Genomic DNA, 26,225 nt, shown 5'->3' with positions numbered 1-26,225 from the left:
TCTCTAAGTCCAAGTTATGTTCTTCAATTTGTACAATTTTAAAATATTTTTAATATACTGGGTTTTGGAGTAAGACTATTCTCTTGTAGGATAATATTTTTACCAGAGAGCCTTAATATATTTAATTGATATCAATTAATTGGTATGAGAAACTTCTTTTGTAATTATGAGTCTTGTTGCCTGAATTCATACTGGATTTCCATTAATCTTTAAACTCAATATTTGCACAGTATTCTATAAGTGAATTGGTGCATGTCTGCATCTCTGGAAATAAAGTTTACCTAGAGATGCTGTCTTAGTCTGTTTTTTGCTGCTGTAGCAGAATACCACAGAATGGGTGATTTATAAAGAAAGGAAATTCATTTCTCACAGTTCTGGAGGCTGGGAAGTCCAAGGATGTGGTGCCAGCATTGGCTCTGCTATCTGATGAAGACCATCCCATGGCAGATGGGTGGAAAGTAGAAGCAAGTTAACGTGACACAGAGGAAATTGGGTTGAACTTATCCTTTTTATCAGAAGCCCACTCCCATGATAACTAGCTCGCTGCCATGATAATGGCATTAATCCATTTATGAGCGTGAAACCCGCATGACCTAATCATCTCTTAAAGATCCTGCCTCTCAACACTGTTGCAATGGTAATTAAATTTCAAGATGAGTTTTGGCAGGGATGTTCAAACCATAGAATTCCTTCCTGGTCCCTCAAAACTCATGTCCTTCTCACAATTCAAAATACATTTATTCCATCCCAACAGCCCCAGAAGTCTTAACTTATTCCAACGTCAATTCAAAAGTTCAAAGTCCAGAGTCCTGTATAAATCATATGTGGATGAGACTGAATGCATGATTCATCCTGAGGCTAATTCCTTTCAGCTGTGAGCCTGTGAAATCAAAACAAGTTATCTACTTAGAAAATACAATGGTGGGACAGGTGTAGGACAGACATTCCCATTCTAAAGGGGATAAATAGACAAGAAGAAAGAGATAACTGGTCCCAGGTAAGCCCAAAACCCAACAGAGAAAACATTAAACATTAAACATTAAAGCTGGAGAATAATCACCCTTGACTCTATATCCTACTTACCGGATACACTGCGGCTGGGGTTGGGCCCCCATGGCCTCAGGAAGTCCTGCCCCCGTGACTTTGCTAGGCTCAGTTCACCCAGCTTTAATGGGTTGGAGTTCCATGCTGGTGGCCCTACAAGTTCTATGTTTTCACTGGCAGCCCTGACCCCAGGGCTCCACTATACATTGCCCTAGTAGAGATTCTGTGACACCTCTGCTTCTGTGGCAAGTTTCTGCCTGAGTTCCAAGCTTTTTATGAAATCCTTTGAAATCTTATGGGAGGAAGAAGCCATTTCCTCAAAGTTCTTCCATTCTGTGCACCTGTAGAATTATCACCATGTGGACACTACTAAGGCTTACCATTTGTAACATGTGGAGCAGTGGGTTGAGCTGCTCTTGGGGCCACTTGAGCCACAGCTGGGCTGGGCAAAGAGTGTTGCACTGAGAAGTGGGGAGCAGAGTCCCTTGGTTGTCCTGGGCAGTGAGCCTGTGGAGGGTGGAGGGTGCCCCAGGCCCATCTCCCAAAACTGTTCAACCCTTCTAGAGCGCTGAGACTGTGATGAGAGGGGCAGCCTAGAAAATGTTCAGAATGATTGTGGGGTCTTTCATTGTCTTGATGAATAGCACTTGGCTTCTTTTTGTTCATATTAATCTCTTTAACAAATGATCACTTGGCTATACCCTTAGCATTGTCTCTCTGACATGCTTTTTATTCTTTACATAGTCAGGCTGTGAATTTTCAAATCTTTTTGTTCTGCTTTCCTTTGAATTATAAATTGCATATTTAAGTCATTTCTTTTCTCTAGCATCCCACTATGTGTAGTTGAAAGTAACCACACAGCAACCTGAATGCTTTGCTGCTTAGATATTTCTTCCACCAGATATCCTAGTGCATCACTGTATTAGTCCACTCTCACACTGCTATAAAGACCTACCTGAGACTGGGTAATCATAAAGAAATGAGGTTTAATTGGCTCATGGTTCCTCAGGCTGAACAGGAAGCATGGATCGGGGGGGCACTCAGGAAACTTACACTTATGGCAGAAGGTGAAGAGGAAGGAGGTACATCTTACATGGCTGAAGCAGGAGGAAGAGAGTGAAGGGAGAAGTGCTTTATACTTTTAAACAGCCAGATCTCATGAGAACTCACTCACTATTATGAGAATGGCAAGAATGGCAAGGGGGAAGTCCACACCCATGATCCAATCGCCTCCCACCAGGTTCTTCCTCCAACACTTGGGATTACAATTTGACATGAGATTTGAGTGGGGACACTAATCCAAACCATATCATTCCTTCTCTGGCCTCCCAAATCTCATGTCCTTCTCACATTTTAAAATACAATAATTTCTTCTCAACAGTCCCCCAAGTCTTAACTCATTTCAGCATTAACTCAAAAGCCCACAGTTCAAAGTCTTATCTGAGACAAAGCAAGACCCTTCCACCTATGAGCCTGTAAAAATAGAAAACAAGTTAATTACTTCCAAGATACAATAGAGATACAGGCATTGGGTAAATATATCCATTCCAAAAGGGATAAATTGATCAAAAAAAAGGGGCTACAGGCCCCATGCAAGTCTGAAACCCAGCAAGGCAGTCATTAAATCTGAAAGGTCCAAAATAATCTCCCTTGACCCCATGTCTCATATTCAGGTGACACTGTCACAAGGGGTGGGCTCCCAAGGCCTTGGGCAGCTCTGCCTCTGTGGCTCTGCAAGGCACAATTCCTGAGACTGCTTTCATCAGCTGGTGTTGAGTGCCTGCAGCTTTTGCAGGTGCAGGGTACAAGCTGTCAGTGGATCTGCCATTCTGGGGTCTGGAGGACAGTGGCCCTCTTCTCACAGCTCCACTAGGCAGTGCCCCAGTGGGGCATCTGTGTAAGGAGTCCAATCCCATATTTCTTCTCGGCACTGCCCTAGTAGAGGTTCTCCATCAGGGCTTTGCTCCTATAGCAAAATTCTGCCCAGACCAGGTGTTTCCATACATCCTCTGAAATCTAGGCAGAGGCTCCCATGCCTCAGCTCTTGCCCTCTGCAAACCTACAGGCATAACACTGTATGGAAGTCATCAATTCTTATAGCTTACATCCTCTGGAGCAGTGGTCTGAGACTTCTCTGGGGCCCTTTTAACCATGACTGGAGCTGGAGTGGCTGGGATGCATGGAGCAGTGTCCCGAGGCTGCTCAGGGCAGTAGGGCCCTGGGCCAGCCCACAAAACCATTCTTTCCTTCTAGGACTCAGGGCCTGTGATGGAAGGCGCTGCCAAGAAGGTCTCTGAAAAAAATGCCTTCAAGGCATTTTCCCCATTGTCTTGGCTCCTTTTTACTTATGCAAATTTCTGCAGCCAACTTGAATTCTTCTCCAGAAAATGGGTTTTTCTTTTCTACCACATGGCCAGGCTGCAAATTTTCCCAACTTTTACTGTCTACTTCCCTTTTAAACATAAGTTCTAGCTTCAGGTCATTTCTTTGCTCATGAATATAAGCATAGGCTGCTAGAAGCAGCCAGGTCAAATCTTGAATATTTTGCTGCTTAGAAATTTCTTCCACCAGATACCTTAAATCATCTCTGTAGGGCAGAGGCACAATACCTGCCATCTCTTTGCTAACAAATTACACAAATGACCTTTGCTCCAGTTCCTAATAAGTTCCTCATCTCCATCTGAGACCTCCTCAGCCTGGACTTCATTGACTATATCACTATCAGAATTTTGGTTACAACAATTTAATGAGTCTCTAGGAAGTTCCAAACTTTCCCTCATCTTTCTGTCTTCTTCTGAGCCCTCCACATTCTTCCAACCTCTACCCAATACCCAGTTCCAAAGTTACTTCCATATTTGTAGGTATCTTTATAGCAATGCCCCACTGCTTGGTGCCAATTATTCATATTATTTCATTCTCTCACTGCTGTGAAGAACTACCTGAAACTGGGTAATTTATAAAGAAAAGAGATTAAATTGGTTCACAGTTCCACAGTCTGTACAGGAAGCATGGGTGGGGAGGCCTCCGGAAACTTACAATCATGGTGGAGGGTGAAAAGGAAGGAGGCATATCTTACTTGTCTGGAGCAGGAGGAAGAGAGTGAAGGAGGAAGTGCTACACACTTTTAAACAATCAGATCTCATGAGAAGTCACTATTATGAGAATAGCAAGGGGGAAGTCCACCCCCATGATCCAGTCACCTCCCAACAGGTCCCTCCTCCAACATTGGGGATTATTGTTCAACATGAGATTTGGGTGTGGACACAAATCCACACCATGTCAATCACCCTCAATTTCTACATTCCATAAAGTCCACTGGGCATGGACAAAATTCAGCTAAGGTCTTTGTTACTGTATAACAAGTATTCCCTTTTCTTCAGGTTCCAATGCCTTGTTCCTCTTTTTTGTCTGAGACATCACCAGAATGGCCTTTACTGTCCATATTTTTACTATGATTCTGGTCACAACCACCTAAGTAATCTCTAAGGAGATTTAGGTTTTTCCTGTAGCTCTCCTCTTCTGAGCCCTCACGAGAATCACCCTTAATGCTCTGTTCACAGCCATAAATGCTCTTTTTAGCCTGCTCCAAACTCTTCCATCCTCTATCCATTACCCAATTCTAAAGCTTCTTCTGCATTTTCAGGTATTTGTTATAGCAACAGCCCCACTTTCTGGTATAAATTTTCCGTCTCAGTCTGCTGCTACAATAGAATACCACTGACTGGGTAATTTATAAAGAAAAATTTATTTCTCACAGTCTGGAGGCTATGAAGACCAAGGGCATGGCATCAGCATCTGCTCAGACATTGGCAGAAGGACAGAAGGTGAAAGCAAGTGCACAAAACGGAGAAGAAGTCAGGCCAAACTCATCTTTAATACCAGGAGCCCACTCCCATGATAACTAGACCACTCACTTGATAATGGCATTAATCCATTCATGAAGGTGAAGCCATCATGGCCTAATCACCTTATAAAAATCCTACCTCTCAACACTGTTACAATGGCAATTAAATTTCAACATGAGTTTTGGTAGGGACATTGAAACCATAGCATATACTCTTAGTTGTAGCTGTAAATTTCCGCAGGAGTTCTTTAATGTTGAAAACCATCTTATTGTGTAAATATTTTCCAAATTTTAAAGTGTTTCATCTTAGTATTAACTTTTAAGGAAGTTTTTAGGTTATTTGATAGATGATATCATGTGGAGGCCCATTTAAAACAATAGCAGGTAACTATTGAGGCATGCATTTGCTATGGATTTACTGAGTGTGTTCTGCATGCCGGGAATTTATTTAGGTATTCCAGAAACTTCAGTGAACAAGACAGACAAAGGTCATTGCCATTGTGGATCTTACATTCCAAAACAGGGAGGCAGACAATAAATAGAGCACAATTAGTAAGTAGATTATACTGTCTGCTAGAAAATGATGAGAGCTATAGAAAGAAAAACAAGTAAGGCAAGAATAAGCAGAGCAAAGGGAATGGTATTTAGAGGCCTGGAGGCAGCAATTTTCAAGTTTTGCCTTTTGAAGCAAAGGGGGGTCAAAGACCAAGACTATAGCTGGGAGAAGGAGTGAGGGTCAAAAGAACATTTTCTTAAGAAGGCAGAAATATGTGAAAGGGACTCATTTAGACCAGAATGAAAATGTGGTGATTCATCAGACAAAGGGAAGAACAGCTGATCTGTTCCCTTGAGTAGGCAGGAGGAGATGGTATCTAATACACAACTGAGGAATTGACTTGAGCTAGGAGCAGGACACTTTATTTAAGGTAACAGAGAATAAATTCCCTATACACAAATCTTTATCAAAAGGATTCTTCATTGACTCAAGGCATTGTACAAGGCACTGAAAGAAATGAACAATTTAGAGAAAAATTTCTGTTTTGGTCAAGCTTGTGGTCTAGTGCACAAAAGTCTTCTTTCTTTTGAAGCAATTAAAGTAGTAGGGAAAAGATACAGAATCTCTTGATGATGTCACTATACTTCCATAATTATGATATATTTTGATATCCTAGTTTCATCACTTGTCATTTGTGCATGAGTATTCTCTCAACCCAATTGGTATTCTTAGAAGAAATGATTTCTATACCTTTCCACAATCCCATTTTCAGCTAGACTTCCCAGGTTCAATGAGTGTCTCCTGTTTGTTTCTGCAAAAATCATCACCCTGTAAAGCTGCTCACATAGCTTGCTAAATAGTATGAAATTGTTATGTGATTGGCTATGAGATTCTTCGTTTAATTTAGATATAGTTGTATTCATTATATGGCAAAAAACAAGAGAATGTGGCCACTGAGCTCTTAGTTAAGACTGCCACTCTCCTTGGTAATATTATTCTTATGGGAAATATGTGTTTTGATTACACAATCTTGATTTAAAGTTTTTAAAATATAAGTATAAACAGCTATGATTGCCAATAAAATTGACTTCTGTGGGAGGGAGCAGATAGTGGAAACCTGTAGGTGTCAAAAGAATGTAACGGCCCTTGCTTTTCAAACTGTTCTGCATTTATCTATAGTCTTTCTATTTATTTCATTTCCAACACATCCAATAAATCTCCTCTTTCCTCACTGGCAAGTAAGTCTGCCTACTTCATGGGAATGCTAGGGTGTTGCTGTCCATGGTGCCAGACAGGAGGAAGAAAACAAAAACTTGTTACATTTGTTTAACTTGTTTATCTGTTAACCTCTTTATTCTTATTTATTTTATTTCATCAGTAAGAGCATCTCTTCAGTTCTAGCCTATCTAAATGAAAAGCCTTAATTTAAGCAGAACTAAAAATTGACCCAGTCAAATTGCAGATGTCACAGGCATTACTGTGCCATTTCCTATGAAGCCTGTCCCCAGTTTAAGAAATCACTCCTAGAGGAAGCTCTTCATGTTATTTCTCTGATGGTTTCCTTTTATCTGTCCTATTCTGTTACCCACTTTAATTGCATTTTACCCTACAATATTAATTAACCATGCCAACTAGGGAGGGTTTAGAGTCCCATTCCTCAGCATTTATTTAGAGACTAATTCCATATATTTTCCACTTCCCCTTGTGAATTAAACTCATTATTTAGTTTGGGTGTATCTGTCTAAATGATTCCCAGGTTGACTGTACCATTCTGGTAATGGGATGCAGAGAATGAGGCATATCTCTCATCCAAGCCCAGGGAGACTATCGGAAATGGTTTTGAACAACTGCAGAAATGAGCTGCAGTTGGTTTTCAGATTTGCATGAGTTTTGTTGGTTCCCATTGATGGTGATTCTCTCTTATAAGTCACCTTGTAAGCCCCAACATGGATTTTGCCATTGGCATAGCAATCTAAAGGAAGGACATACACTAGAAGGAATGTCTTACGGTGACTGACTGAAACCTGGAACCAGACATATTTTTAAGTGTCTTTTTAGGAATCTCATACTAGAGCTACATACACACTTAAGTGTCCATTAAGTGACAGACACAGTGAAAAAAATTAAAGTTTCCCAATAACCATCACCTGGAGGCTTTTTAAAATACAGATTCTTGGGTCCTATTTCAGACTTATGAGTCAAGTCACACATTTGACTTGTGTCTCTAAAGAGTTGTTCTATGATGTTAACCACTTGGATATAAGCCTGAGATTGCACACATATAATAAAGATAATGCCTTCTTTGATTGCATATCTGCTGGAATATGTTCCCAAACCTGATTAGTTATAAGAATCTTCCAAGGGGCTTTAACAATTTCCAAATTTCCGAGCCTTATTTGACTGGCTTAGGCAAAAGCAGTGACAAAGTATTTTTATATTGAAGACTTTCTACAAAGGGCTTTGACATTTAGAAAGCGTTTTGTATATTATCTACTTGATTCTCATGGCAATCCATAATTACAATTCTGTTTTACGTGAGAAAACTGAGTATCTGTCATAAAAATTTTCATTTTGGAAATGAACTTATTCTTTTTTCCTTTAGTATTCATGCTTTCTTGTTTCCTCAGGCAGGAGTTTATCATATTCGGTTGATTTTTCTCATATCCATTGTTAGTTGGTTCTTTTACATCTGCATAAATTGTTCTTGTATACTCTGGGAGCCTCTATTACTGCAATATTCAAAGCTATAAAATAACTTTCTGAAAAATATAACTGTATCTTTGATACTTAAAAGTACAAATGAAAAAACAAGGAAGCATTATAAATTCCCAAGTAGCTTGTTTTGGGAAGGTTTTTCATCATGCATCTTCCTCATGAAGATATTCGTTTGCAGTATGACATGTAGCAGAACTTAGGTCAATCAAGCATTTATGAAACACCTACCCTTTGCATAATTTATCATTTACAAAGTGTTAGTTGAATGATAATAGTGTTGTCCAGCATTTCCTGAGTGCATGATATGTGCCAGGCACTCAGCAGATACTTTATGTAACTTGTCTCCCTCAACCTTCATGATAGCTCTAGGTGGTGGGTACTGTTATCATCCTCATTTAATAGATGAGGAATCGGAGGCCTAGAGAGATTAAGTAACTTGCCCCAAGTTGCATGGTTAGAAGTGGCAGGTCTCAGATTTTAGGGCCAGGAAGTGTGATCTCAGAGCCCGCAGACTTAACCACTATGTGATATGAATCACATGGAATAAACTCCATGGAATTATGGGACTTTGAGAAAAACTAGTGAACAATTGATATCTTTATTCACAGATGAGGACTGTATCCTGAGAGCATGGAGAATGGTGCCTTTAGTTACATTATCCTCCTTTATCAACAGTTGCTTCTTGTTGGGCAGCTTTATCCTTCATCATCCTTTACAGCCTGGGACACAGAGGTGGGAGAGCAGGGGTCAAGCTGGTGGGCTCTTGAGGCGGATCATAAGGCTAAAATAACTCAGCCTACCTGGATTCCAATTCTGGCTTACCACCTATTAGATGTGTGACTTTGGGCAAGTTCTCAGCCTCTGTGCCTCTGTTTTCTCATAATAATGTGCCAACCATATGCAATTATTGTGAGGAGTATGAGCTAACAGAATTGTGAAACTTAGAACAATGCCTGGATCAAAGTGGCCACTCAGTAGGTGTTAGACTTTGTGATTATTTTGCCAGATCAAAAACTTTCATTGTTACATCATGGACTGAATTGTGTTCTCCTCAGAGTCATTAGCTGAATTCCTAATCCCCACTACCTCAGAATGTGACTGTTTTGGGACATAGGGCCATTAAGGAGGTGATTAAGGTTGAGTGAGGTCATATATGTGAGCCTTAATCCAGCAGGACTGGTGTCCTCATAAGAAGAGGGAGAGGCAACAGGGACGCACGCACACAGACAAATAGCCACACGAGGACACAGCAAGAAGGTGGTCATCTGCAAGCCAAGGAGAGAGGCCACGGGGGGGAACTGCACCTACCAACACCTTGATCTTGGACTTTCAGCCTCCAGAACTGTGAGAAAGCCACTTGGTCTGTGGTTTTGTGTTGTGGCAGCCCAAGCAAACTAATACAGACATCATAAATGGCAGTTTCAGAAACATTCTGGCTGTTGATTAGGCCTGGAGTAATGATAGCTGAGGCCCTTCCTTCTCTACCATCAGTGCATCTCTGTGCCTTGACACAGCAGTTGTTTTTCTAGTCCTTGTACGTGCTGTCTGATTTGGTCACGATAGAATGTTATAGATAGAGCTAGCATCTATACCCACAGCAGGAGACACTGAACAGCAAGTCACAGGAGGAGTTGCTACTGGAAGTGGGGCTCCTTTAAAGTCGCCCTTGATTTTTGGGTCAGCTCTCCGTGCTTCTCCCCTATCAGTATATTAAATACTGTGCTCTAGCTATTAAGGTGAAGGCTGAAAAGATTTTAAATAATGCCCATGATGCACCTTATAAATCAAGTCTCCTCACACACAGAGAGAGAAAAACAACTGAGTGGTTTTTCAAGGGTCACAAATTCAAGGCAATAAAGCAGATCTTCCAGCTGTATCCAGTCTGCATGCTGTGATGATTTAATGGCGGTTTAACACACTATGGGTTAGCTTTTCCAGAAGATCCGAATGGAGATCTGTATAAACTCAAAAAAGTTAGTTGGCTTAAGGGAAATGAATGGAGAGATTGTACATTTGATTATTAGCTAGATTTCTAACTTTGTTTTGTTGAGGCTAGAAAGTATGTGATCATCAGTCTTCAGATCGTAGATATTCCTGGAATTGGTGACAGGGATAGTTGGAAATTGGGCCACGAATCTTGGATAAAATTGTGGAAACTGAGATGTTCTCTTTGACATTTCTCTTCCTTCCATGCACTCCCTGCCTCATCATCCCAGGAATATGACTGCAAATATCCAGTCTTATTTCATCTTTATCTTGTATCTTCTGCATTAATATCTGTGAAAAAAGAAATAAAAGAAGAGGAATTGTTTTATGAAGTCAGTGCTGGGTTCTTAATGACAGACAGCTCCAGTAGTGCACAGAGCTCAAAGCAAGGAAACAGAAATGTAAATTTCAGAGACCCTGGGCGCTTTTACTTATGAAAAACTCTCATCTTCCCATTTAACAGCACCTGAACTTTTCATAGGGAGAGCTCTATTTCTTAACAAGCCAGGAGTGCCTGTAGTGCTCAGTGGCCTAATGTCTTTGATCATAAGTGGATTCAAATATTATGTTATTAGTCATCTGTTAATCAAGGTGCTGATTATGGCCTCATTAAATCTCATCTCCTTGATAATCTAATTTTCTTCTAAGCTTCAAAAATGATCAGCAAGTTTATTATCATTGCTTTCAAGATTGAGTTAACCTGTCTGAACTCTGAGAAATTGAGCCAGTTTTAATTTTGATATGTTACTTCAGACATTTTCAAGAGAAAAATGTCATCAAAGGCCAAAAATAATAATGTAACTCTGGGAATGTCTATAGGCTTATGATCATAGATGAGATGACAGGACTCACCTTTGTAAAATTGCAACTTTATGAAGTTATGTCTCCTAAGATCCACCTTTCATGCAGATGTTAGTACTGCTGGCTTTCCACCTGAGCCCTTTTCAAAATGTCAGCTCACAGTTTCTGAGTTGGAGAGGCAACTTAATGAAAAATTTTTCCATACCGTGTGTGATATTTTCTTCCTCTTGTCTTTCTTTTTCTTTTTATAACAAAAGTTACTTATAAACATAAGTCAGTGCTACACTGACCATATATTAACAAGCCAATTCAACAGGCCATTGCCTATTTAACAGGTATTAAACTCCTATTGCTTTGAGATATTTTCCAGACCTGCTTAACCTTAATAATAAAATCCACAGGGTTTGTTTTTCCTTGTGCATTTGGGGCCATAGTGATGCACACCCCTGCCCCGGGGTGTCATGCACATGGTAGTAGGTAGTACATGGGAATGGTGCCCCTAAATTGTGCAGTGGTTGCTGCTGCCGTAAGTTTAGTTCCTTAGAAATCATTAATTCATTCTATGAATTTTGTCCACAACTAAATTAAATTAATGCCTCAACTATGGCTCCTTTCTTCTGGGCAGAAATAAGTGAGTTAAAGGTAAACTAACAAAATTATGCCTTTTTAAAGACTCTTGAAGTCTTGGCATATGTATTTACTAATATTAATATATTGCAGCGCTTCAAAATTTAGTGTATCTAAACAAAAAACAGCTTGACTCAATAATTTCCCACACCCGTTGCACCTTCATGCAGTTGGATCTTCTCTAAGGAGGAGTATTACTAGGCAATTCAGACAACTTAATTATAATAGACTCCCCTGCCCTCCTGTTGCCATGATCCCTGTGACCAGGACATAGAACAATAATTTCCTGATGTCTTGTAGAAAATGATATAAAGAAACAAGAAGGGAAAATACAGGCATATAATCTCAAGGGTGTAGAACTTTGTTTTCTGCACACACATGTGCAATACATAATTCACGGCTGAATTACTAAAATGATACTTTACAAAGGGATTTGGAATCAGCTTCAAATTCAGTGAAATCTGAGCAATGTTATAAGAATTTGTTTAATTTCAAACATCTGCTATTCCTGCAGAATAACGATCTTAAGGAAATTTTATTGTGCAATAAGTTTTGTACAGGAGAAACTACTTTATGGCATATTGTAGGTGGAGGATTTTTCTCCAGAGCTTTTTACCTTTTTGATTAAGGTAGAATTTTAGACGAAATTCAGTGTGGCTATTACTGAGTGATTCATGAAACCAAAATACTCATGGGGAAAATTAAGAATTTTAATAATTGGAAAAGAAGAAAGTCATTTAAATCAGCCTTTAGTTTATCTGCTTAAATTGAACTCATTTATTAAGCAATTATTGTACAATTTTGAACTTTGTTCCACTCTTATATAAAAAAATCTCTTCTAGATTTCTTATTTCATTTTAAAAAAACTCTTCAGTGTTTCCCTTCCACAAGATGAATCCAGTATATGGATTGGAGCCTGAATTATTTCACTTTATTTCTACTGAAGGAAAAGGCAATTAGTTAATTGTGGGGTTAATTTCACATAACTTTGTTCCTTGAACATTTGAGAAAAGAATGCCCTTCCCTGCTACTTTTTTGCTATTTCTAGATATTCTGAGCAATCCTGGTGACTCATAACCATCCCTTTTCATGGCCGGCTCTGTATAACTGAGGGAACACATCCTTCTGGGTGAGAAGTGAGCCTTGCTTAACTCGGTGTCCCTCACACATTTCCACGGAAGGACCATGACTGGTACAGCAGAATCCTAAAGCAGACAGCTGAAAGCAGCAGAAATCTGTGAAGTTCTGTGTTTCATCCCCCTGCTATTTTTTTATCCGACTTCTTAAGAGGTGGCTTAGTGGTTGTAAAATAATGGTTTCTCTTCCATTTCTTTCCCTTCACCTCAATAAATTGATGTTCCAGACAGATCTTTTAGCTTTGTTTTGTGGATGTATGTGCCCTAGACAAACCACTAAGTGCCCCCAGATTCTACAATTATCTAGTTTGAGAAATGTGGCCTTAATGGATTCAAGCCCTCCTAATTGTACCTTTTAGGGCTTTTAGGCTTTAGATTGGTTTGGGTCTATATTTGTCCAGGTAAATTTCAGATATTATTCTCTCTTAAATTATCTGAAATCTGATGGGACAAATGATTCTGGAGCCTGCTTCTCTCTCAGTTCCATTCTATCTCTTTCCGTTGCTTGACCACCACTTGGGCTTCCATTTGTGAACCGTTCAGTTTGTCCTTAATCTTTCCAGTTTGATTTTTCTGAAATGTTTCTGTAAATGCTTTTATTTCTTTTCTGTTCACTAATTCTATTGGGCTTTTTATTGTTGTGGTTAGATTTCAGCCTCTCTCCACATTTCAGCATTTCCTCTGTTGATGGTGAATCATTTTACTGGGCAGTTTGGGCTAGGTTATGCCATGGTAGCAATATCTCAGTGGCTTTCAACAACAGAGGTTAGTTTCTCACTCACAAAAATGCAGGTGGTGGCTGTGCTCTGTGGTCCCTTCACTCTGGGATCCAGATTGAAGAAACAAATTCTGTATGGGGAGAGGAAAGAAATGGCAGGAGCATGTGATGGCTTTTATAGCTTCAGCTTGAAAGTAGCACATGTTACTTCCACTTAAGTTTCATTGGCTACAGTCCTACAGCCAAGCCTGATGTTGCTGAGGCAGGAAGTATGATCTTTCTCCAATGACAGATCTGGTAGGGAGGTGCAGCACAGATTGACAATAAAATCTACCAAAGCCATATTTTTTCCACTTTTTACGTACTCAGAATGTGACACAATGCTCTCATATAATGGATATTTAGTAGGGGAAAGACCCACTTCTTTTGTTGCAATATGCTTTTCTTGGTGGTATTGAGAACTTCATCCTGATTTCTCTGGGTCCTCTTCATCGACTACTTTTACTCATGTGTTTATCATCAGCATTTTCTCTTTATTCTCCTCTTCCTCTCTCTGGAAATAGTTTTCTACTACACTTTGCTGTTTGGAACCCCACCATGATTTGCTTTATTTTCTCTAGCTGATGGAAGTTTGCCATCACACAAACTTTCTGCATGTTTCAACAAGGGAATAGAAACCTTGAGTTTTGATTTAAAACCATGTTGAGACACTAGAAAGGGAGTCAATTGTTTAGCACTTTGATTTCTGCTTTGCCATTCTGAATAGAACCACTCTGTTTGAAGTTCATACGTGCCAGCAAATGGACTCATCCTAAGCTTTTGTCTGGTAGCAACTGGGTTTATAGAGCTGCAAAAATAACCTGAGCTTAACTCAAATACAGAATACCTCACCTGAGTGTTACATAGATTTCAAAGAAATAATGCCACTATACCTGCACAATGCAACTGTTATATGGAAAATATCCTAATTCAGAATCCCTTTTGCCGTCAAGCATAGTCTTAATTATTTCTTTTCAGTTTATTTGTATTAATCATTATCTTTAAATGTGATGGGCATTTTGTTTTTGTACTTCAACACTTTGAATGGCTGTTGCAATGCTAAATGTAATATGCCTTGCAGTGCAATTGTTTTGTTTTTTGCTTATGTCATTTTAGCTCCCCCACTAGATTATAATGAGGAAAGAGGGTCCCCCCACCACCACTCTTTTGGGCAAATACTAACAATGTTTGTTAAATTGAACATGGCTATTGAAGTTGCTGTCCTATTATTGAGCTCAAGGTGGAGTCCTGTATGCTAGCTCTCTGCAATTTTGTTAAATGACTATGCAATTAAAATGCATGCATGTTTTAAATCGACTTTCAGTTGTAGAGTCATAGCAGCTACTGTTGGTGCTCAGACATATGCCCCTAGTACCTTTTTCTGAGCCCACAAGACTGACGTGCCAGCATTGGCAACTCTTTGCCTGAGGGCTTCTCTGGTTTCTGGAGCCCTCTCTGCTTCTATATAGATATATTGGGGAATTAATGTCCCCTAGGAGCAGCTCTAGAAACATAGCTGACAGGAGATATTGGATAAACGCCTCAGCTTCCTCGCCTTTCAGTTAGGGTATCTATAGGGTGTTTCATTGACACTGTCTTCCAGAGTTCCCCAGTGGAACTGAGGTCCAGTTGCCCACAGTGGTAACTTGCTTGATAATGCTGTCTGTATCAGCTATCTTCCCTTCTCTGCCTCACTTCTCTACTCTCCTATTGGCATTTCTTTGACTAACTCCAAATTAAACTATTTGCAGTCTCATCCTAGTTTCAGAGAGTCTCGGAGTTTCTAAAAAAGTATCCAAACCAAAACAGGCATTCATGTGTCAACATTTACAATTTAACAGTTTCTCTATTTCAATGCAGTCCAATAAAAATATAATGCAAACTATATAGTTTAGAATTTTCTAGTGGCTACATCCTTAAAGTGAAAAGAAAGAGATGAAATTTTAATAATGTAGTTTAACTCAATATACCCAAAATATTATTGTTTTAACATGTAATCTATATAAAATTAATGAGGTTTTTCTGGTACTCAGTCTCTAAAATATGTTGTATAAAATACAGTTACACTGTAAATGGAAAATACCCTTACAGTACATCTCAATTGCAAGTACTCAACAGCCATATGTGGCTTGTGGCTACCATGTTAGATAATGGTGATCACTTCCCTGCTATTATAACCCATGTGTCAAAATCTAGAAATTTGATAGCTCTTGAATTAGAAGATGTGTAATGAATTGTATTATCTATTAGCAAAATCTTGCCTTCTCCTTTTGCTCTTTGAAGTGGAACAAAATTTCTATAAATATCTAGACTGATGGACATTATTGCCTTGTTTAGTCTGTGTCCACATATTTATGTTTTTTTCCAAGAATGAGCTTCTGGCAATAGTAACTTTGAGACTTAACACTTCTTACATGTTTTCATGCAGAATATAGACTAGATATTTAGCATCTGTGCTTGTGTTTTTTAGGCAGAGGGTACCAGACTTCAGCGAGAACTCCGAGGATATTTAGCAGCAATCAAAGGTAATGTGTATGAGTTGTTTACTGCATGTTACTAAGCACAGGTTGTTCTTGGAATTCATGAGTGACAGGATTGAGTGTTAATTACAAAGCCATTTGGCTTCCTGGCAAGATGGATGCTTGAACACAGGTGTTCCATTCCACCCCCCCCCAAATTCCCATTGAAATGATAATCAGAATATATAAGGAAAAAATATGTGTGCCCTTATGCTGGAAACTAGAAATAAATGCCACCCACATGCCAGAGATTTCCAGGAAAATTTCTTAGAGTGAGCTTGAGACCTTGTTTAAGAAAAGCTGCAGCCGGCTTACCTCCTGAGGGAGACCACATCCCAAGAGTGGAACACTCACCGACATGCACCTAAGCCCTCTCACTGGAAGGTGCAAGACATGGTGGCAGAGGCAGGTGGAAGATGATCAGCAAACATGGCCCTGGACTGGCTTTGACGTGTGTGGATTAGCAGCGCTTGCATCCCTACCGATGTGCAATGCACAGGCATGGAGAGGCCCTAGCATGAGTTTCTGGACTCAGCCATGTAAGGCAAGGAAATGAGGCCACTGGAGGAGGGAGAAGAGAGCAATAGGGAGGTGGGCTCAGCCTGTGCCTGCTATCCATCATCACGCTGCCTGCCCTGAGTCACAGCCAAGTGTGCCCACGGATATGATGTATCATAAGGCAGATTTTGTGGGGAAAGAATGGATCATCTGACAAGGGGTATTGGGAAAACTGGCCAAACACTTAGAAAACAGAGTGAAATTCTCAACCTCACACTTTACTCCCTCCTTCCTAATTCCAGATATAGTAAAGATGTAAATATGTTGTTGTACTGGACTCTATTAACTTCAGTAGGGATGGCACCAGGTTCAAGAGGCCGAAGAAGGGACCCAGAGTCAGCAAACAAGACACAGGGTTTTATTAGTGGGAAACTTACATACAGAGTGGGCCTAGTCATGGCAGGGCTGGGCAGGAGTATTGCACAGCCAAGTGGTGGCAGGCTGGGCAGGAGAACTACATCCGTTTGCAAAAAGCAATGCAGTTTCTGTAACATTTTTGCTTAGCATCCTCTACCTAACAACCTCCACCTGGCAATCTTCGTTTAACCCAAAACACATGGCCTCAATCCCCTGTATGACTCACCTTCAATTGGACAGGCTCAGGGCTCAGGTGTTCCTTGTAGACAAGGAATTAGTCTCTCGGTTGGCCACTCCCAGATTCCTTAGCTCAGAACTCTGAGCACATATTCAGGTGCATCTACCATACAGGGTGATTCTCAGGGGATGCCTAAGTTATCACTGTCAGGTGTGTCTGCTATGCATCGCTGTGCAAAGAAATGTGCTAAAGTACTAGAATAAGATACAGTAAATTTAGTCTCTAGACCTTCTCTAGTAGAGAAGGTCTTTATAAGGGTTACTTGCAAGGCAGAAACCCATAAATCTCTCCATAAAGATGAAGAGATTTGATGTCGTAAGTATGTAAAACTTAATATGTTTTTTACAAACACCATTTTGACAACATAGTGAAAGTAAATCAAGATATAAAGAGCTCAGTGAGTAAACTAAATGAAGGTCAGTTGGTTAAATTAAAAATGGGCAGAAAACTCTAAGGGAAAATTAGCCAAAGTAGAACTATAGATGGATGATTAACGCGAAAAAGCCTTATCCTCATGAATAATCAAATAATATTAAGTAGCATCGAAAAGAAGATTTTATCATTTTTCCTCCAAATGTTCAAACACATTACAAATAAAATACTGTCATATTTAGAATTGGTAAAGCTCCGGGAAGTGGACTCCATTCATGTATTGCTGGGAGGATAGCTTTTCTGGAGAGCATTTGGTAAAATCTTTTATTTATTTATTTGGTATGCTTTTTAACATACTAGTTTCATTCTAAGAATTTATTCTCACAGTTTTAATGTGGATATATAAAACTGAATATAAACATGTTATTAAATAATGCAATAATAAAAATATCAATAATTAAAAAATGGCCAAAATAATAAAAATTAGCAAAATTGATTTTTAAACTAAAAGATATTTATGAATTTTATAGTCCAGGCATATCATTTTAATTCTCATGATAGCTCTATAAGGCAGGTAGTTTTATTATCTTCATTTTATAGATAAGAAAGTGAGTTATAGCCAGGCACAGTGGCTCACACCACCTTTAATCCGAGCACTTTGGGAGGCTGAGGCGAGTGGATCACTTTAGGCCAGGAGTTCAAGACGAGCCTGGGCAACATGGCAAAACCCTACTGAAAATACAAAAATTAGTCAGGCGTGGTGGCACATGCCTGTAGTCCCAGCTACTCAGGAGGCTTAGGCAGGAGAATTGCTTGAACCCGGGAGGTGAAGGTTGCAGTGAGTGGAGATCATGCCACTGCACTCCAGCCTGGGTGAAAGAGTGAGACCCTGTTCAAAAAAAAAAAAAAAAAAAAAGGAAAAGAAAAAGTGATTTTTTAAAATAGAGTTTAAATAGCTCATCCAAGGTTGCATGCCAAGGAAACAACAGGGCCAGATTGCATATTTCGTTCTGTGTTTCTCCAGAGCCCTGGTTTTATCTACTGTCTTTTACTGCCTTTGAACTACGTGACCAATGGTAAGGCATTGGTTTCACAAGTCAGAGTTCATCTATACAATGGAATAATGGCAACCTACTACTATTACTTTTTCATGAGCACTTACTATGTGTTAGAGTCTGTGCTAAGCATTTTAGGCATATTACCTGTTTCTAACTTCCCAACATAGCCATATTATCAATGTCATTAGCTTGATTTTACATTTGCAAAGAAGTAAGTCTCAGAGAATTTAACTTCCACAGTTTGATGGAGCTCATCATTAATTACTCCCAAATCAACCTTAAGTATTTGTAACAGTTCAGTCAGAAAATAGAAGCCACTCTAGGTATTTCTTTTATTATTGATTTAGGATTTGAACACGGAAGTCATATTATTTCAAGCACAGGACTTTTTCTGGGTTAGTTTTTTGAAAATGTGGATAAGTTTGTTGAATGAAAGAGTGAGTTCTCTTTCCCAAGTCTATTCGATTTGGTCTGTGCTGCCTCTTTGGTGTGGAGCGTGCTGCTTATAAAGACTGGCATAATTCTTTTCCTTAATGTGATCTAGAAGAATTCCCTGAGGATGAGGCTTGAGCTCCCGAGAAAAGCTGGGTGAAGCATCAAATAAGCCTTTCTGGCAGACGGCACCTGCACTCCAGGGCTAGTGGCCACAGCTCCATATGACGGAGAAAGGAATTCTATCAGCTTTTCCCCATGTTGGGTTTGCTGATTGACTATGTTAACAAGCGATGCTCCAAAAAAGAGATCTCTGCTTAAATTACTTTGTCCACAGCTGATTGGAATGAATTTTTAAACAGGCTACTTCTGAGTTTCTTAGAGCCCTTAATATGCTAAAGTCAACTCAGAAGTCCTGTGGGACAGGCAGGAATTCCAAGTTATTTGACTGCAGGACCCTTCTCTCTTCTCAAAGCCTCGTGAAGAATGAATAGTGTTCCTGGGAACACATTTTGGGTTTTGGGACCAAACTTGAAAACAAGGTATATGCCTGTGTTAGTCCGTTCTCACGCTGCTAATAAAGTCATGCCCCCAGACTGGGTAATTTATAAAGGAAAAGAGATTTAATGGACTCACAGTTCCACATGGCTGCAGAGGCCTCACAATCATGGCAAAGGCAAAGGAGGAGCAAAGGCATGTCTTGCGTGGCAGCAGGCAAGGGAGAGTATGTACAGGGGAACTCCCCTTTATCAAACCATCAGATCTCATGAGACTTATTCACTGTCACGAGAACAGCACGGGAGAAACCCGCCCGCATGATCAGTTACTTCCCACCAGGTCCCTCCCACAACACATGGAGATTATTACAGTTCAAGATGGGATTTGGGTAAGGAAACAGAGCCAAACCATATCAATGCCTTAAGTAGATCATAATTTACATTTTCAAAGGCTTTCATGGGCAATTTTTCTTGTTTTCACAAGGACAACTCTGGCTAACTAATCCTGCTATAACACAGGTAGCATCAGGGCAGCATAGGAGAAAGTGATATTTGGCCCTGGAGGGTCATGGGTCTTGGGGCAATTGTGGGAAAATCATTGATCCTCTTAGTTGCTTTGGGTTCCTCATCTATTAAATATTTCAGTTCTCTCAGAAGCCCCTAAAGGCCCAAAACTGGAATTCTGTGAGGTTGGGTTAAATGAATTCTAATCATTTTATTGTGACTGATCTCTGGGTGGCTTCTCCTCTATGGGTCTTTATGATTTCTGCTGATGCTTAGGCTTCGTGAGGCAGATCTTATGCTTGCATTCATTTTAGCAGCAAACATCTCTGGAGCTCCATTTGTGCACCTGACACTGTTCTAGGAGAGGGAGATGCAGAGATGAACAAGACATAGTGCCTGCTTGCAAGGAGCTCACAGCAGAGTGAGAAGATAAAAAGGACAGATAGGCATAGTAATATGTATTTTAATAGATACATGCATTGAGTGCCATCATAACAGAGGACAGATTCACACCTTAGGAGAGGCAAGAGACTGGGGCAGGAATGGTTGTTCCAAGGAACTTACACTTGAATGAACCCAAGAAGTGGGGTCATAGGTGGCCATCAAGTCATTAGGTTTTCTAGAGAAAGGTAGATTTCAGAGGGACATTGCAGGTGGAAGAAACAACTGGGCCAGGAAGCAGAAGGAAGCATGGGTTCTTGAGGGAACAAACAGAGCAGTGAGATGCAAGCAGAAGGAAGCATGGGTTCTTGAGGGAACAAACAGAGCAGTGAGATGCAAGCAGAAGACTGAGCTGGATGAAACATGGAAAGGCAGCAGCATTTATATAAAGAAGTGCTTCATGTATCATATCATATGGGGATTTTATTCTATCAATAGACAGGAGAGTCATTGTTAGAGTTATTGTAGACAAGGGAAAACGTCCCATGATCAGATTAGCATTTTAGAAAAATAGTTATTGTGGTTGTGTGGAATTCAGGCTAGAAGAAGTGAAATTGCATGGAGATTTAGTAGAAGTTTAGTCCAATAGTTCAATAATACTATTAGCTAACATTTATTGAGCACTTATATGCTAGGCACTGAGATAAGCATTGACATGTCTCAGTTTATGTAATTTTCCCTACAACCTTGTGGCAGGTTTATTTATTGGTATTTTACCTCTTGGAAAACTGAGGTTATAGATGATTAATAATTTGCCTAAAATCACTTGAATCACATGTAATGGAACCAAGCTTTTAACAAAGGCTGATTAATTGCAAATAATAGTTTTAATTATTTTGTTATGTTGCCTCCAAAAATATTTTGTATTGTGATGGCTGACAGTTGGACATTTGCTTGTGCCAACTACTTTGCTAAATCGTGTTATGTGGATTATGTTATCTAATCTAAATCGTAGGTGATGAGTATCTAATCCAGGGAAGGGCAGTGGGCAGGGAAGGAAGGGGCTAGATTTAAGAATCAGGCGGAATTGGTGACTCAGCTTTGGGAGGATGAATCTGGGATGACTTCTAGTTTTTGAACTGGGGCAACTGGATGGCATTCATGAGAACTGAGAAAAGGAGTTGAAGCAGGTTTGGACAAGAAAATTAAGAGTTTGTTTTTGACATATGAAGTTTGAGGTATTAGTAAGACATCCAAGTGGAGATGTCCAGTAGGAATTTAGAATTGGGAGTCACTGGCATGCAGGTGCAGCGGAGGCCAGACACAGGGATGATGAACATGCCAGATCTTTCTCTAAATGGAGCACGGTGCACGTGGTGTCATTAATAGTTCTTCATTTATGTGTCTTATGTGTAGGCATGACTAAGGGGTAGGGGTGACTATTCTTGAGCTAACTCACCAACTGTCTGTTTTATTCCAACTCTTGTTCCCATCCTTGCTCTCCTTAAGAATCTAAGAAAAAGGTGCCCACTCTTGCTTTCCTTTGAGGCAGCTGCTGTCTTTTTACACAGCTCTCGTCTAAGCAATGGGACAAAGCTGCTAGATACTTGCAGTATTTTAGACGTTCTTTTAATGGTTTATCGCTGCTGCTTGTTATCGTCGTAATTTATTTTAACTGATGTTATTTTTAACTAAAACACATACTCTCAGGCTATTTAAGCAAGGAGTACTTATAAAGTAGTGCAATCTATGCAACAAGTCTTAAAGGATGAAAATAGAAGCTCACAAATTTGGCTGCAAATGGGAATAGACAATGTTATATGAAATGTCTTGGAGAAGGTCCAAAATTTTGAAGAGAGTGAAGTGGTTCCCATCCAGTAGTAAAATAATAATAATTCTTCTGTATATGATGCTGGGCATTTGTCTTACAGTTTTAGAAATCACTAATCTTTTAAGAAAATTTTGGATATTGTATATTATTCAATCTCGGAGGTAGCATTTAGCACCTTTTCTGCTTTGATGTTCCAAATTACTCTGAAGGGAACTTGTATTTTAGCTTTTTTCGCCCATCATACTCTGTCAGAAGAGTAATCCCTAAATCCCTAAAAGCTCTGCCAGTCTGGAGCTAGGCTCGAAGCCTTTCACCTGTGTATCCATCAAAGTGCATCCTATGGAGTAGATGTTCTCAAAACAATTTCCATGTCAAAATGGCTTCTGTCCAAATGATCCATCACCACTTATCCACCCTGTAATTAGTAGTTCTTTTGGCTGCTAATAGACATATTTACTGCAACATCATGCTTTTAGTCTTGATGATTAAAATCTTATATAATTTTATTTTAAGGTTATATTCATGATTTTATTTTTCATCACAAAGATTATTTGGTCTACAGTGCCAAATTTCTTTTTCTTCTCTTAAGACATTGTTAAAAACCTATCTACACAGCTATGTATAGTTTCCATCAGACTTAAGACAAAGATTTAAAGAAAATGCCAGAAGTTTTTTGGCATCTGGATTATAGAAGGGGGTCCACTAGTGACTAACGCTTGTTATGAATTTGAGGGGTATATTTCTTGATAGAGATTTGCTTGTACTTGGGTGAGGGTGAATTTGGACACTTGGCATAATGTAGCTTCCACCTCAGTGTTGACCATATCATGAGAGAACGCATCCCCCCTTGCTTGGATTCAGAGTGGGATGGGTTGGATTCAGGTTTTGTCTCCTATTTGCTGTCCCTTCACCTGCACGACTCTGTTTCATCAGAGTCCCCAGAGTCTTGAGTCATACTGTTTTTTTCCTACCCCAGACTCTGCAAGGGCTTCGTCCGATGGTGGTCAAGTCTCTTCAGCTCATGTAGGCAGGACACCTCATTGTCAAGGGCTTCGTGGAATGTGCCCAGCGATGCTCTGAGGGAAGGGAGATGTTGGCTGTGTCTAAAGAGAGCACAAGTGCTATGAAACACCAAGTTACATGTGGACTTTTATACATACTCCTCAAGGATGTACTTCTGTCATTTCAGACATCTTTTAGTTTGTCCTTTTCTCTCACAGTTGAACCCAGAATTAGCTACCTCCAATTCAGCAAGAGTGTTGAGTTTTCAGTTTAACAAATGATTTTTATCTTAGGATTCACTGACCTTAAGTTTACAGGATGTGTTTTTTATTTCTCATGACAGTGCTCTGATTTTCCTCTCCTCTCCCTGTTTCCAGCCCCCTTTTATCCCCCATAGTGACAAAGGCCAAGACATCAATGTGGCCAGGTCCCACCTTCCGGCTGTCAGGGAGAGTCTTCTGCCGGAGGCGCATCTCCAAGTCCCCAGCTCTTCCTGGCCCCTTGTTTTGCTCTCAGCCATGAGCTGTCTTCGTGGCTTTTCAGTACATACATTAACCTTTGTGCAGGGGGTCCTTGGGAGAGACTAAAAGGACTGGGTGATACTTTATGTCACCATGTTGTGCTCAGAAGCATATATCTTTAATGCTATTCTTTAATGTTGCAAACCATAGTTTTGCAACATATCAAATGTATCCCTAATGAAAATTCAGACCCAAAGGCTTAGGAACCCTAAAATTTCTAAGAGTTTTGATTTAAAACTTCATTCATAGTTTTAAATAATACAGCAGATCTTCAAATAGCATTGTTTCATTCAACATCATTTTGTTACAATAATGATGAGAAAAAAAAAAATCTCAGCCAGGGCCACTGTCCGTATGGAATTTGTACACTGGGTTTTCTCTTGGTACTTTGACTTCCTCCCACGTCCCAAAGATATACAGGTGAAGTTTACTGGCATGTCAGTGAGTGTGGGTTTGTAAGTGCACCCTGCAATGATATGCATCTTGTCCAGGGCTGGTTCCCATCTTGTGCTCTGAGCCTCTAGGAGAGGATCTGGTCACCCATGACTCTAAACTGGAGTAAGTAAGTAAATAATTATCTTACTTGTTTTTATTAATCTTCCTTAAATGTATGTACTGCTCTCATTTATTTCAATGTTCAATATTAGAAGTGTTTTGACATTTAGTTAGAAGTTTTGTGATGCGTCTGTGATGAAGAATATGTCCTGGGAACTTAACTCTTATTTATATGAATTAGCCTTGGGTAAAATTGGTTTCATTATTCATCGTATCAATTAAAGTCACACTTTGCAAGAACCTATAGATGACATTAAGTAAGGACTTACTATACTGGAAAATGACAAACTTTTTTTCTTTGTTCTTTGTAAAAATTTTAGGCCACTTAAAACTTAACCTTTAACCACTTTAACCATGTTTACCATTTTAGGCCACTTAACCACTTTTGACTGTTATGCCCTATAATCCTATTGATTTTTACTTCTAGTCCCTTCTAAAAATGCTTTATGCCTTGTATTTAAATTCATTTAGGACTAATTTTAGTTTGAGAACTCTGCAGTTTTATGGACCAGTGTTCTTAGCATCCGATACCACTTGGCAAGTGACAGCACATGTAATAGGACACATTATGATTATTGTAGTTTTCAGAGTAGGATACTTGTTGATTTTTCCCAAGACCCCATATCTATCATTATCAAGTGAATAATAGAAAATGTGCAATGTGATAAGTCTTAGAGACCCTCAAAGAAAGATACAACAGCAGATACAAGCAGCAGTTGTGCCTTTATAATGTTTCCTGAAATGTTTAGCAAGTACAATATTTTTCTCTCACTTAAGAAAGTAGAGGAAGGGAGAAGAGAATCCTCACTCATTTCTGTGTAACAGGAGTTGTTTCTCTCCAACACTAGGCATGCAGGAGGCCTCCATGAAGCTCACAGAGTCGCTGCATGAAGTCTATGAGCCTGACTGGTATGGGCGGGAAGATGTGAAAATGGTTGGTGAGGTAAGAGCTGGGGTGGCTTCCATGAGGCTCCCACGACCCTTGCTCAGTCCACCTGTCCCCTGACTTGCTCTTTCCACTTCATAGTCGTAATCATGAGGCAAGACAGTGTGCTCAGAAGGCACCGTGCAGTTCTGCTGCCTGATGATTCCAAACTTAGAGTGAAAAGTGAAGATGGGCCAGGTGCGGTGGCTCATGCCTGTAATCCCAACACTTTGGGAGGACGAGGCGGGTGAATTGCCTGAGGTCAGGAGTTCAAGATCAGCCTAGCCAAAATAGTGAAACCTCATCTCTACTAAAAATACAAAAAAATTAGCCAGGCCTGGTGGCACACGCCTGTAATCCCAGCTACTCAGGAAGCTGAGGCAGGAGAATTGCTTGAACCCAGGAGGTGGAGGTTGCAGTGAGCCAAGATCGCACCACTGTACTCCAGCCTGGGCAACAGAGTGACTCCATCTCGAAGAAAATAAAAGAAAAGTGAAGATGATCATAAAACCACTTGGGTAGAGAGCAGTGTTTTAAGATTCCTTTTTGCAAAATAACAATATCATTTTTCTGTCCTCACTACAAGCCTTAACAGCCCATTTCTAGCAGACATGGATCATGGTGTGATTTGTGTTGTCCCAACTTCACCCCTTCATCTCAATCCCCCTATTGACTATGCCTCCCCAAATGCAGGGACAGGAGTTCAGAAGAGCATCCATTCCACTTTAACACCAGCTAGTCCATTCACAAATCTTCACTTCACGAAGACAAGCACAAAGTCAGACTGTGAAAAGGAATTTGACTTCAGGAAGGCTTTGGCCCTAGACATGTCTTAACACTTGAAATCAGGCTTCTGGCTGACAGGAGTGAGCAAGTGGGTTTTGCTCTCTGGAAAGCAGAATGGACCAGAGACTGAGTAGCGCTGTGTGATGTTGGACCAGTTCTTTAATCTTCTTAGGCTTTAGTTTCCTCATCTACAAAAAAAAAAAAAAAATGTATCTACTAATAAGACACTTATTGCCTTTGTGTGGATGTCCTCTACCTACTCAATGTTTTGTACATATTATGA

The 26,225-nt window shown here is 39.9% G+C and overlaps 1 protein-coding gene across 2 annotated transcripts in view; it reads left to right on the top strand.

Annotated features, from left to right (window-relative positions):
* AMPH (amphiphysin) overlaps positions 1–26,225 on the top strand; it is a 253,080-nt gene that overhangs the window by 111,714 nt on the left and 115,141 nt on the right. For both annotated transcript variants that reach the window (XM_063815323.1, XM_063815322.1), the window contains exons 3-4: positions 15,877–15,931; positions 25,080–25,174. In XM_063815323.1, the coding sequence (XP_063671393.1) occupies positions 15,877–15,931; positions 25,080–25,174 (150 nt within the window). The remainder of the gene's footprint in view (positions 1–15,876; positions 15,932–25,079; positions 25,175–26,225) is intronic.

The sequence above is a fragment of the Pan troglodytes genome, chromosome 6 (genome assembly GCF_028858775.2).
Source record: "Pan troglodytes isolate AG18354 chromosome 6, NHGRI_mPanTro3-v2.0_pri, whole genome shotgun sequence".
NCBI classification, from domain to species: Eukaryota; Metazoa; Chordata; class Mammalia; order Primates; family Hominidae; genus Pan; species Pan troglodytes.
The sequence above is the reverse complement of the archived record's forward strand: the minus strand, read 5'-3'. Positions and strand labels throughout refer to the sequence as shown.